The sequence below is a fragment of the Cyprinus carpio genome, chromosome B17 (assembly GCF_018340385.1).
Source record: "Cyprinus carpio isolate SPL01 chromosome B17, ASM1834038v1, whole genome shotgun sequence".
Lineage (NCBI taxonomy): Eukaryota > Metazoa > Chordata > Actinopteri > Cypriniformes > Cyprinidae > Cyprinus > Cyprinus carpio.
In genome coordinates this window covers 11,627,524-11,640,901 of record NC_056613.1, presented here as the reverse complement: position 1 = coordinate 11,640,901, position 13,378 = coordinate 11,627,524, and the positions used below count along the sequence as shown (strand labels likewise).

The window sequence follows — 13,378 nt, the reverse complement described above, 5'->3', positions numbered from 1 at the left end:
AGCTCATACTTGCGTTGGTTAATGAACTGACACATTTAATGACTTTTAATGAGGTTAATAGTTCCAGGATTAAGATCACCTGACAACTCAAATTGGATAGGATGAAATGTAGTTTAGTTTGGAGTTGAGTTTAGTTTAGAGTAGCATAGAGTAGCATGAACATTGAGTAGGTCCATTTTTGGGGATATGATGCAAGACATTGTAGAAAGCGTTTTGGTTAAGGTTCTCCTTAAGGTTTCTGAGAGTCCACATGGATTGACTTATGCTTTGTTTAAGCTCTAAAGCAGCCACAAACGCTAGAGGGAAAAGAGATTTTGTGTGCACCTACAGTACAGCAGACATTTGAGAATGCAGACACACACTGGTATGAACATTTGGTTTTGCAATTTAAGATTTTACTTTTATGGCCTTTCTTGCAGCTGCTGAAGTGTTATAAATTACATAGACATACACACACATTTCTTCATGGGCCTGTATTCTGTTTCCCTTCTTTGTGCCAAACTTGAGCACTCATTCACATGCATCCATAATGTGATGATCACCTGGTACACAGGTTCCTCACAGCTGTTCGCTTTTAGCTGAAATGTTTCTTTGAAATTCAAATATGTCTGTTATGAGTTTGTGTTATGACTTGAGAATGTGTATTTTGAGCTTCGCCTTTGTTAGTAGTGTTATGCAAGCAGTATTGCTTAGCTACCACTTTCTCTCTCTTAGTTTCTCCCCTTTTATTCATCTATTTCATGTCATCACAGTCAGTGGGAAGCAAAGAGTTCATTGTTCCCTTCTTTTTAGTCAAAGCAACAGAATCTTATCTGCTTCTGCAGTCTTTGTGTGAGAGGATGAAAGCTAGAGGCAGAAAAAAAAGATGTGAGAGAGCAAGACGAGCAGGAAGGAGCACAGAACATCTTTATTGAGGTAAAAGCTATCACTCAGTATAAAATAGCCTGTGCAAAGATAATGATTCTCTGTTTTTAGAAATGTTTCTATTGCTTCATTAACGTTACAAAAATGTTGTATTTGTATAATTAAAAAGTTGACTAGAGACTGTATTTTTTAAAAGCAAGGCAACCATGAAGTTTAACGAAATGTAATCATGTTTCATTTGTGCCAGTAGATGCTTGCATCATTATTTCGCTCCATTTCATGATCTTTCAATTAATCAAATTAATTTAATAAATAATCAATACATTAATAAATATATGTCATGTATTTTTCTGTCTATTTCTTTCTTTTGCATATGTTAATCATGTCTAAAATATGTTATAGACTATACATTTATGTTCAAGAAAAGCTTTAATAAGTAATATATATTAGTGACCATGTACAAATTTTTTATAGATATGTATGTAAGGGTTCTTGAAGTGATCCAAAATGTATATTTATTTATTATTGATTGATTGATTGCCAGTTCATACATTCCTCCTCATGGCAGGTTATGTTTGACAAGCAAACAACCAGCAGTCAGAGTAACTCAACAGACGTGGTAACCTCAAACTTTTTGCATCAGTTATTGAGACACATCTCTGATGCAGTGTATCAGTACAGTGCTTTGAAGTTCTAGCTGGTCTCGAAAATGTTGTTTGCCTGTTAATAACTCCTGCTTTTTGAGTAGTACACATTAAATGCCTTTGAAATGACAGGAGATCACTTCCTTTGTTGTTTTCCTACATCTCACTGTTTTCATGTTTTTTACTATTGTTGTTTTTTCTATAAATAGTGCTATATAATGGCAAGTGAAATCACAAGAATTTGAAGGACACCCAGAGGTATAAAAAGAAAGTCTCACTAAAAACCTTTTTAAACTGCATGTAAACATTCACGCTGTTTGTTTGCTCATAAAGAGAATGAAAAGAAAATTACATGGTATCATTCTGTATGTCTACGGACACCACAATTTTAGCACCTGACTAACAGTGTGTTGACGAATAGATACAGATCTGAAAAAAGACATCACAATGCATGAGGGAGCAGAGATGTCAGAAGATCTTTCATTGAGGAGCTGGATATTCAATTGAAAAGGCACTGCACTTACAGTGGGGAAAATATTTATGTGATCCCATGCTGATTTTGTAAGTTTGCCCACTTACAAATAAATGAAAGGTCTGTCATTTTTATGGTAGGTTTATTTTAACGTATAGAGAGAGAATACCAACCAAAAATCCAGAAAAAAACACATTATATAAAGGTTAGAAATTGATTTGCATTTCAGTGAGTGAAATAAGTATTTGATCCCCAAGCAAAACATGACTTCCCTTGTTGGCAAGCACAGAGGTAAGAAGTTTTTTGTAGTTGGTCACCAGGTTTGCACACATCTCAGGACGAATTTTGATCCACTCCTCTTTACAGATCCTCTCTAAATCCTTAAGGTTTCTTGGCTGTCGTTTGGCAACTCAAAGTTTCAGCTCCCTCCACAGATTTTCTATAGGATTGAGGTCTGGAGACTGGCTGGACCACTCCGTGCTTGACTGTAGGGATGGTGTTCTTGGGGTCATAGTCAGCATTTCTCTCACTCCAAACACGGCGAGTCAAATTAATGCCAAAGAGCTCAATTTTGGTCTCATCTGACCACAGCACTTTCTCCAAAGCCTTCTCTGAATCATTTAGCTGTTCTTTATACGGGCCTGTACATGTGCCTTCATGAGCAGGGGGACCTTGTGGCAGTGCAGGATTGAATGGAAGATATGGAAGATACCGATTGTGTGGACAGATGTCTTATACACCTAACGAGCTGACATTAGGAGTAACTTCTTAAAGTGACAGGAGTAATCTGTGTTCCACATGGGCACATAACCAATCTGTGGGAGCCAGAATTCTTGCTGGTTGGTAGGGGATCAAATACTTATTTCACTCACTGAAATGGAAATCAGTTTCTAACCTTTATATAATGTGTTTTTTTCTGGATATTTTGGTTGACATTCTGTCTCTATCCATAAAAATAAACCTACCATAAAAATTACAGACCCTTTATTTCTTTGTAAGTGGGCAAACTTACAAAATCAGCAGGGGATCAAATAAATATTTCCCCCACTGTATGTTCTGTTGCTATGGTAACACAGTAATGGAGAGTGTTTACATTGTTCAAAGCTATAACACAGAGATGTGTATCTCATTAAGAAATGTACATATATCCCCATTCACCCAAAAGAGTGTGTGCTCTTACCCCCACACAAAGGACTCACCCACACACTTAGGAGTAAAGGGAAGAGTTTGAGAGCCTTTTAGTACAAGTATCCAATATAGACACTAGCTAGTAGTAAGGTTGCAGCATCTTAAGCAGTTTTAGAGTGCATGGGCTGAAAACTGAGATGATAGCCTTAAGTAAAGGAGACTGGGGCTATAGTTGTCACACAGAGGGAGTTGTTTAATCAGTAACTAAGGTTTTCAGCCAAAAGTCAAATTACATAAATGTATGTCCTTTCTAGCAGTGATTTTGTTTTCAAATACTTAGTTTAATACTGTCTTAAATTATTTTATATCAATACAATTCAATAAATTCTAATCTTATATTACACAATAGCTCATGAATGAATGTATGAATGAATGAATGAATACCTTTATTGTCATTTGTCCAACAGTACAAAATAAAATTTTTAGTCTTATTGTTAAAAAAAGGGCACACACCCACGTACATTCAAAAATTGCACAAAACCCTTAAAACACATTTGAATAAAGAGCAAATATTGAATACACAAATCCTTGCTTGGATAAGCGAGTGAACACAAGGAGGAAGTCGTGGCCTAATGGTTAGAGAGTTTGACTCCTAACCCTATGGTTGTGAGTTCAAGTCTCGGGCCAGCAATACCACGACCCCCAACTGCTTCCCGGGTGCCGCAGCATAAATGGCTGCCCACTGCTCGGGGTGTGTGTTCACTGCTGTGTGTGTGCACTTTGGATGGGTTAAATGCAGAGCATGAATTCTGAGTATGGGTCTTCACAAAAAATTCAGACATTCAAGAATCAACTATATAATGAAGGAATATATAATGTTATTTCTTAAATTTACAATAAATTTAAATATTTAACCAAATTGTAATTATTTTATGTAAGTAGTGTTACATTTATTTATAAAAAATATAATACATTATATTTGCATATTGTAAATTAAAAAATTTTGCTGTACAAATGTTTTTTTTTTTTTTTGCTTTGCAGTTTTGTTTTGGAATTATATATTATATATATATATATATATATATTATATATATATATATATATTTTGGAGTTTTTTTTTTTGTTTGTTTTTTTTTTTTGTTTTTTTTGTAGCTTTTTGTATAGGCAGCACGTCAATTTATTGGTCTATTTAGAAAAGTACTTAAAATATTATTAAACAAATAAAAATAAAATATTTGACAAGTTAACCCAGATTTCCCTTACATTTATTTTCAGCTTCACTTGAAAAAAAAAAAAAAAAAAAACAACTTCGTGTGTCATCGTGTCCAAGATTTTAACTTAATTTAATATATTTTTTCCCCAATTCCATCTCTCTGTGGCCCGTTGACTTTCAGAGATTCACTTGATCATGTTTAGATGGTGAGAAACTGCTCCAAACTGCTCTCTCCCTCCGCTGGTATCAATCCACAGCAGCGCGTAAACAAGCGCGTGAGTCCCCCGCCCCTTCTCTGCGCGAGCTGCTGCCAGTTCCGTGTCGGCCGCGAGTTTCCCAGCCACGCACTGCCTGCACGCGCTCAATCCGCCGCCGGGCTGCAACGATCTGACTCTCTCTGGCTTTCGGAAACCCCTTTTTCCAGTCTCCGTTAACGGCCCAGCACAGAGCGAGGCGAGGAGATTCGTAACGGTGAGTGTATTTCGGATGGCTACGGAGCGTGCGAATCTGCGCTACGTTATCGGTTTGGGGGCACCGAATGTGTGTAAAGTTTGGGGAGGGGAGAAATTGTGTCATGTGGTACGGCAGAGGCTGTGTGCCCGTCAGTCCGCTCTGGCGGAGCGGATAGATACATAATTACAGAATGTAAAACCGACGTCGAGAGACGAGCTCAACTTGCCATGTGTTATAATTTCCATGGGGATGACGTCACGCAGTCCTTGACGCTAGTGCTGATGAGATAACGGGACTGTGACACACTGCGCGTTTCGTATGCACACTAAAAGCTACACAGGAACAGGTCATTGGTTTATAATGCGTTTTAAAGAGACGTCCACAGTCCATTCTCCTCAGTTATTAATTACGTAGTAGACTGTGAGTTGCTGTTCTCCTCTTATACATATATGTATTACATAAAAGGCAGAGAGCATCGCGAGGACTAAGTCGTCCTGAGAAATTATTGACCAATGGCGTTGTTTTTCTGAAATACTGTTACAGTGCATGCACATGTAAATCTGTTTAAAAATTTAACCCTAAGAGAATATTTTCGTATGGTATATATTCTAATTTTCTTGTTGAAATTGCTTTTAGAAAGCTTTAAGTTATAATAAGCGTTATTTATTTTTTGTTTTTGTTTTCTTGTGTAGAAATGTTGGACTTTCACAACTGTTTACTATCATAGGCAGGTTGTGACGACTTGCATAGTATAGTGCTATTATTGGGGCATGTTGTCACAAAAAGGTCAGTGTGTTCAAAGACATACATTAATATCAGAGGCAGATCCTGGGATATTCAAACACCTTGCTACTAAATATTGTAAAAAACGTAATTTTCTGTAAAGTTGCTTTGCAACGATTTGTATTGTAATAAGCGCTATACAAATAAACTTGAATTGAACTGAACCTTGCACACATTCCTTCAAGTAACTTTTTATGTTTGCATATTTAGAGCCCTGTACTGATGTTCCAAACAGTTTGGAGTAGTTTATCTATGATTTGCCTTTTTTTTTTTCAGTGGTTAAACAGAGAATTAAGGAAAGAAATACTTACTCGAAAAAAGGCTAAGAAAAATGGAGACTTCTAATAATCTCTATTTGATTTATATAATGCTAAAACTGCAACATTTGGTACTGACCCTCTAAAAATATTGTTTGATATCCTACTTTTTGTTAGTCTTTGGTCAGTTCTGAAATCAGGCTCTTAAATATTCAAGACTTTGTTGTGTGTGCATTTGATGCAAAAAAACGAACGAGGGCCTCAATATTCCTGCTGAATCTGGTGGTTATATTGTGGCCACATGACCTCAAAAGAACTTTTGAAATGACACACCCTTAGCTTTTCCCGTCTCTCCTGACAGGGACTTTCCTAAGAGTTTTCAGACTGAAAGGAGTCCTGAACTCTGATGCACTTTGACTAATATGGCTCAGCTCAAGTCTGGTTTCAGTTGGACTGGTTTCGAAACAGACTGTGTGGCATAAACAGTTTTGAGTCTTTGCTTGTCATGGGGATACATAATGTAAGACACTAAAAGCAGGTAACAAGTGTTCTTAAAATTAACTTTAATTTGTGCTTTTTAAACTAGGGTCACTCTCTCAACAATAATGTCTTCAGATCGGAGTTACAGCTGCCTCAAAACCGAGGCGATGACAAAATCACATTGGCAGCCCTGTGTTGGTGCACAGGCAGAGCTGTGACTGTAGCTTGCAATCTCCTGACCTCTGTGACCTTTGAGTCGAGATGGCGACCCACCGAAAGCACCTGGTCCGAGATTTCAACCGACACATCACCTGCTCAATTTGCCGTGGGTACCTGATAAAGCCCACCGCTGTCACAGAATGCCTGCACACTTGTAAGTCGTCCATGTCTCACACATTCTCTTTATGTCCTCTGCACAATTCCTTTACTCTTTCTGAGAATAAAAACACACAGAGTATTTTAGAAATCTTTATTATTAGAAATGTGTCAGAGTAAACTGGCCTCTTCCTAGAATTGTTTGGTTTTATGTGGTAAGTTTATTAAAGACTTGTGTATGATTCAGCTATAGTACCTGCAATATCTCCAAAAATGGTTGTCATGTCATTATTATGTAATGGAAAAATGGCCTGCCCAAACCTGCTTATCTGACCTGCCTCATATCTTTACTGTCTCCAAAATCTGTTTGTTTCACACTTAACATTTTTAACATCCAAATTCTTTGTGTAACCCACCTGAAAGTCTCCTAATGTTTGGTAGATACAGTGGTGAGGGTAATACAGTGGGTGTTTGTTTCAGAGCAGAGGGTCACCAAAAGTGACCTATTAACCTTTAAAAAAATCCAGTATTGTAAGGAAGTGACTGACTAAAACCAGTGTTGTAATTGTAAACTAAAAATTGTTTTGGTTAATTTTAAAAAAGCTTAAATAAAATATAAATTTCCAATAAAAAAAAATGCCTGGGTAATTACTTGAAATAAATAAGTTGTAGTCAAAATGTAAATTCAAATTTAGCCTAAAAGAAAAATATAAATAAAAAAATAATATAAGATAATAAAAAAAGAAATTAAAGAAGTAATACTTCTTTAATACTACTATATACTACTTAGTACTAAAATAACAACAATAAAAATGACAAACGATATATAAAAAATATAAAAAAAATAATTTTTGCTTATCTAATGCTGTTGTTGGTCACTGTAATTTATGGTATTTTCTAGTTTTATTGGTGGATTTATGAGTATAAATTGTATTTTGGTGGCATTTATCTGTTAAATGCAGTCATTGTTTTTGTTCTGATTAAAAAAAGTCACTTGATAGTTATGTAGTTGCTTAATATATTGTTTTTAATTATTTTAACTTCAATGACCTGTGTCATGTATGAGCCATCAAAAAGTGATTAAAAACATTTTGATAGTTTCAGAGTATTTTGACCTGATCCACTCATTCTCTTTTTTTCTTTTCTATTCTTCATTCTCTTCTTTTTCCACTCTCCTCTAGTTTGTAAGAGTTGTATTGTTCAGCACTTTGAGGAGAGTAATGAGTGTCCGGAATGTGGGATACAAGTCCATGAAACCAACCCTTTAGAGATGCTGAGGTACCCAAACTCACTCGTTTCTCAAAAGTACTGATTAAGTACACACACAAGTCCTCCTGTGTTTTATATGCTATCTTGGCCTTTCTTTTCGCAGGCTAGATAAGACCCTGGAGGAGATCATCTTCAAACTGGTGCCTGGACTAAGAGAGAGTGAGTGTGTGTATATACACATACATAGACACTTTATTCTCTATAATGCACGTCTGATATGCATTTTGTAGTTAATGTGGTTGTGCTTTGGTTACTAAGGGTTTCTATATCTGTAAACTGCTTCTTAATGTACTTTCTTTAAATGATTGTCTTTATTTACTAGAGGAGGAACAACAGGAAAGTGAGTTCTGGAGAAAAAATAAGATCAAATCAAATGGAGAAGGTAATGCTTAGCTATTCCCTACACAAAACCCATAACCTCTCACGCACACAAGGTTAAAGACCAGATTTCTTTTGTCTATCTTCTAGATGGCCCTAGGGCTAAGAAATCTCGCCTGAGTGATGAAGAGGATGATGATGGGAAAGGTGGAGACTACCACAGGAGTGATCCTCAGATCGCTATTTGTCTGGACTGTCTACGAAACAATGGCCAATCAGGAGAAAGCATAGTTAAGGTACGTATAGACGGTATAGTTCAAAGTATGTATATGTATTGAAAAGATGTGTGTTTGTGTGTGTGCTTGTTTATAGTTTTCACTCCTTGTCTCTCTGCAACAGGGTTTAATGAAGAAATTCATCCGTTGCTCCACCCGTGTTACGGTGGGAACCATTAAGAAGTTCCTCTGTGTAAAATTGAAGCTGCCAAGCTCTTACGAGGTAAAATACTGTTTTATTACAGTCTCAAAGGGCTGTCAACACAGGCAAATGCTTCTGTGTATGTATTGAGAATTAATAGGTTCCTTTCACAGTTGAATATGAGCTCTTACCCATCAGCTGTAAAACTTGACAGTCTTTAAAAATTGTTTCTAGGGTTGTTCTTTCTGAGACGTTTCACTATATGTGTATGTAACACACAACATGCCATTCTCTTTATGTGCCTATTATTTGACTTGAAATTTAATTTGCTTGCTGTGTCGACTCTGTACCTGTTTCTAACAGCTTGATGTTTTGTGTAATGGAGAGATCATGGGCAAAGACCACACCCTGGAATTCATCTACCGCACTCGCTGGAGACTTCAGGGTGACAGTGTAAGTGTGTATGTCTGGGTTAAATTTTGCCGATATTGTTGAGAATTAATGTCCCTACAAGGATAGTAAAACGTAAAACCACCTGCACGGTATGGACCATCACACCATCCCTAGGAGGAAAATGGCTTTTTTAACATCCTTATTCTTTATTAATGACTCAATGATAACTTTAGGATTTGGGGATGAGAAATATCATTATATCATGATCAAATCTCAGTATAAAAATAACAGAAGTTATTAGAAAGTTACCACCATTATTGAAAATCAAAGGTGTGTTTTTATGTGTTTGTGTGTGTGCAACATTACTTTAGACCTGCAAAGGGGTGATTGGAGGTCTGCAAAAAATTTGAGAGAATTCTACAAAATGTATTTTTGTTAACATTTACAGTAACATTCAGAATATTGCATCTTGACTGATATTACTAATTTATTCTGCTGTCTTAATACAGGTCATATATCAAAATTTAATTTACAAAACTGCATATAGTTTTGTGTTCAAAAAAACTTGTGTTTTCCCAGATTATATTTAAAAGCCAGTATAAAATGGAAAATCTATTTTCGAAATACATGTTATTAATCTTATTTTAAACGATTCATTCTTGAATGTTATATTTTTAACTTTTTCTGAACTTGTAATTCTTAATCAAAACTTGATCTTCCCATAAAACAGAATTCTCTCTGGTAAAATATGCAGATGTGTCCCATCATTTAGTCCACTTTCTTACAGTCAACTGTAAGCTTGCATTCAGACTTTGCCTCCATTCAAACAACAACTGATGTAATGAACCACAACCCTGCCTTTCAATTTTTTTTGTCAATAATCCATTTCACTTGGTTGTACATCACAATATGGAAGAAAAGCTCTGCTACTTCTGTTACATTGAATCTTTAACAATTTCCTTTAGTCAATGACAATATCAAAGCTTATTCCTTAATTTAGAAAACATGTTGTTTTTATAATATCACTCTTAATATTTTTATTTTCACACAATATGAATAGATTTTATAAATGAAAATTGTATTTTAGGAAGGGGGTCCCTCCCAAGGGAATCATCATAATTGAGTATCATTGGCATCAAAAACCTCTGGAGTAGAACTTTGACAGAAAAAATGATTGAAAAGTTAGTTTGACCCTGCATACATGAGGGTGTTTGAATCTGTGTGTGAGTGTGAGCGCTCATGAGAAGAAGTGTGAACAGCTGTCGCTGAGTTGGTGGTTTGTGGGGGGCAGGAGCAAAAAAAAACTGCTCACAGCTACTGACAGATCTATGAGTCACATTTCTCTAGTTACACACACACTAGAGGTTGACACAAAATCAGAGGACACATCGATGCCCATAGGTTTGTGTCCTTTGCTTTCACACTGTAATGTAGTATGATAGAAAACTATGATGATATAATGAAAATGATACCCTGCTTAAATCAGAATATTCACAGTTGAAGTCATTCTTTACTTTCTCTTTTACCCCAGGCTTATCCTATGGTTCTCGAGTACCGTCCAAGGATCGACTTTGGTTAAACAGCACTTACAGCTTTGCGGAAATCTCATGCAGACTGATGTCAAGAGATGAACAAAAAGCAGAAAAACTGAATGATTGTGCCTCCGCTGAAAGACAACAACACAAAGCCCCAAGACTGACAGGACTGCTCTCTTCTTCCTGTGCACTGCTTCAGCCTCTACTCCTCCATTCCTCCCTCCTTCATGTTCCTGTTTGGCAGTTGTGGCTCCACCCACTGGCACTGTATCAAGTTTGATGATTATATTCTTCCAAAGCTTTCTCTGCACGTTGTCTCTATGACAACGCCTTAGCGTAGAACGGCCCATTGGGATAATCTGATACAATCTAGCACAGACAGTAAGCAAAAACTGTGCCCGGCCAGGTGACAGGAGTGAGGGGAAATGGAGACATTTTTAAAATGAAGTCTCACTAGATTTTAGGTCGTTTTATTAGGCGTTTTTATCCAAGAGTTTGCACTAGAGGCAAATCCAAATGTCTCACTGTACTGTTGCTGTTCTGTGTTACCTTTACGCTCTCTCTCTTTCCTTTGTTACTTTTCTCTCTTACTCTCACCGCCCACATTGTCCCTCATAAATTCAGTGACTCTTTTTCATGTCATCATTCTCTCTCGCTTTCGTTCGCTCACACAAACTCGCTCTCTTTTTCTCAGCCTCTTTCCATCTTCCCTCACTCTCTCTCATTTTTCTCCAATGGTGTTTTTGGCTCTGGTCTGAAGTATTGATGGATCTCATTCAGCTGGAATTGAATGAGAGTGCTGTAGATGTCCCAAAATAACAGCACTGAAAGGCACTCTGGGTAAGCGGTTTTCCTTCACATGGAGCTAAGGCCAAATCTTAGATTCGTCCAAACCAGATCATTATCTTAATAGAATTGATCTAACAATAACTGATGCCAGATATGCTTAATGCAGTAATTCACTGAGAAATCTTATCTTTAAAAAACAGTTGAATGGGGAATGACTGAAGTGTGCCAGCTGCATCTCTCTAAGAGCAGCTTTGGCTCACAGGCTGTTAGTTGTAAACATTCTGTTGTTTCCTGTTTAATCAGAAATATATTTAAATGAGATCAAACAATCAATTTCACCTCAGCAGATGTTTGAATTTTGGTCCCACTTTATGTAAGGTGGCCTTAACTGTACTTTAAATTAAAATGAATCATTTGATAAAATGCACTTATTGTGTACATACATGTTTTTACATTGTACTTATATTTAAAAAAATACCTGCATGTAACTACATCTGTAATTACATTTATAATTACCCCATTGACCATCCCTTACCCCTTAACCCACCCTTAAGGCCACCTAACATAAAGTGGGACCTTAATTTTAAAAGCAACATCCAGATTGTTAATAATACATGTTTTACAGTGTATTTTGAGTGTGGTGTGGGAAAACAAGTGTGCAAGGGACATGCCAGTAATACATTTGGTTAACCCTACTTCCACAAAATCTGATATTTCTCTATGTGCTTCTCTACTACGCAGCATTTATCAAGTCATGGACATGTTTGTGAGGAGAGAGTTTGAGATTCAGTCATCACATTGTTTTAAATACTGTAGTTAAGAGTGATATTTTGGACCATTAATTCAGATAAGGTCATAGGTTAACTTTAAGTTTGTTTACATGACAATGTTAATCTTTAATGTATGTGTAGTAGCCTATGAAAGGAATATTCCACTTGAACTCATAATTACAAGAAATAAGTGAACACCAAATTGCAAAAAAGTTGCCAAACCAATTTTATGCACATTCCCAGAATGCTTTTTGAGAATTTAGGGTTCAAAACATGGAGTTTTGCCAATCCAGATTATATTCCATAGAAAATTTTATGTTAAGGTACTTAATGTAGAACAGGATTACAGGAATCATTATGTGAACCTTTGTTTTGGATCATCTCAGGGGATGACAATTGGTGAAATGAGGGTTTGTTCAATGTTCTCCACTTCAGCTTTGGAATCAAGGAATCATAACAATGGGTTTTAGAAAGTCACTACAGTGCTCAATACAGTTAATCAAAAGATGCATATAGAATAAGAATGACATTTGAATTTCTCTGCAAAACTGTTTTCAGTGGGTTGTACCTATATGTATCAATAGTTGAAATATATTTGTCCAAATGCTTCTCATGACAAGCTTAACCTTCACGTTATACCAACATGATCTATTGTACTGAATCTTAAAAATCAACTGCACTCTGTCAGTTCAGTAGAAATCTTGATGTTGTTGTTTAGGACAAAGGCCACTGGCTGCTCTCCAAAATCCAATTTCCTCTCCACTAAGAAAACATGCAAATCAAATATGAAGTGTCTTTGAGCTCTGATTATAAATATAATGTATTTTTGTATGTTGAAGCACTTATGTATATTTGAACCTATAATCAAAAGATTTTATGTCAATGCTTGTCTTTTTCCTAATAGATGATGCTGCTTTGGGTAATTTATTCTTTTTTTATACGTCCCACCGCCTGCTATGTGTGTTCCTCTTGTAAATGTTCGCACTGTTCATGAAAAGCTTCCTAATGCTGTTCATGACCTATTGTTATTTAATTAATGAACATTAAAATATGGAAAATTGTGGATTTTTAAAAAAATCGAATTTCTTTTACTATAATCCAGAAACATTTTATTTATCTGAAAACATTCTTGAGTAAGTTATACTTACATGACAGTATTGCCGTTGGATCTATTACACGGCATAGATTGAAGGATTTAAGAAGTCTGTTTGTTATTCATATTAATATAGGCTTAAGGGCTAAAACCTTTTAAGTTGTTGAGTTGTTGAACACTGTTTC

At 36.1% G+C, this 13,378-nt stretch overlaps 1 protein-coding gene across 2 annotated transcripts; it reads left to right on the top strand.

The window, feature by feature from the left end:
• The first annotated feature begins 4,447 nt into the window (after positions 1-4,447).
• On the top strand, positions 4,448-13,177 carry pcgf5a (polycomb group ring finger 5a). 2 transcript variants are annotated; one of them, XM_042742223.1, is made up of 10 exons: positions 4,448-4,792; positions 6,176-6,334; positions 6,430-6,667; positions 7,791-7,887; positions 7,982-8,037; positions 8,201-8,260; positions 8,347-8,492; positions 8,596-8,694; positions 8,977-9,066; positions 10,538-13,177. In XM_042742223.1, the coding sequence occupies exons 3-10, from the start codon at positions 6,556-6,558 to the stop codon at positions 10,583-10,585; spliced, it is 708 nt and encodes a 235-aa protein (XP_042598157.1). In that variant the 5' UTR covers positions 4,448-4,792; positions 6,176-6,334; positions 6,430-6,555; the 3' UTR covers positions 10,586-13,177. The 2 variants fall into 2 exon arrangements, with proteins under 2 accessions (XP_042598157.1, XP_018945347.2); XM_019089802.2 differs by lacking the exon at positions 6,176-6,334 and having other exon boundaries at positions 4,451-4,792; positions 6,401-6,667.
• The last annotated feature ends 201 nt before the right edge of the window (positions 13,178-13,378 follow it).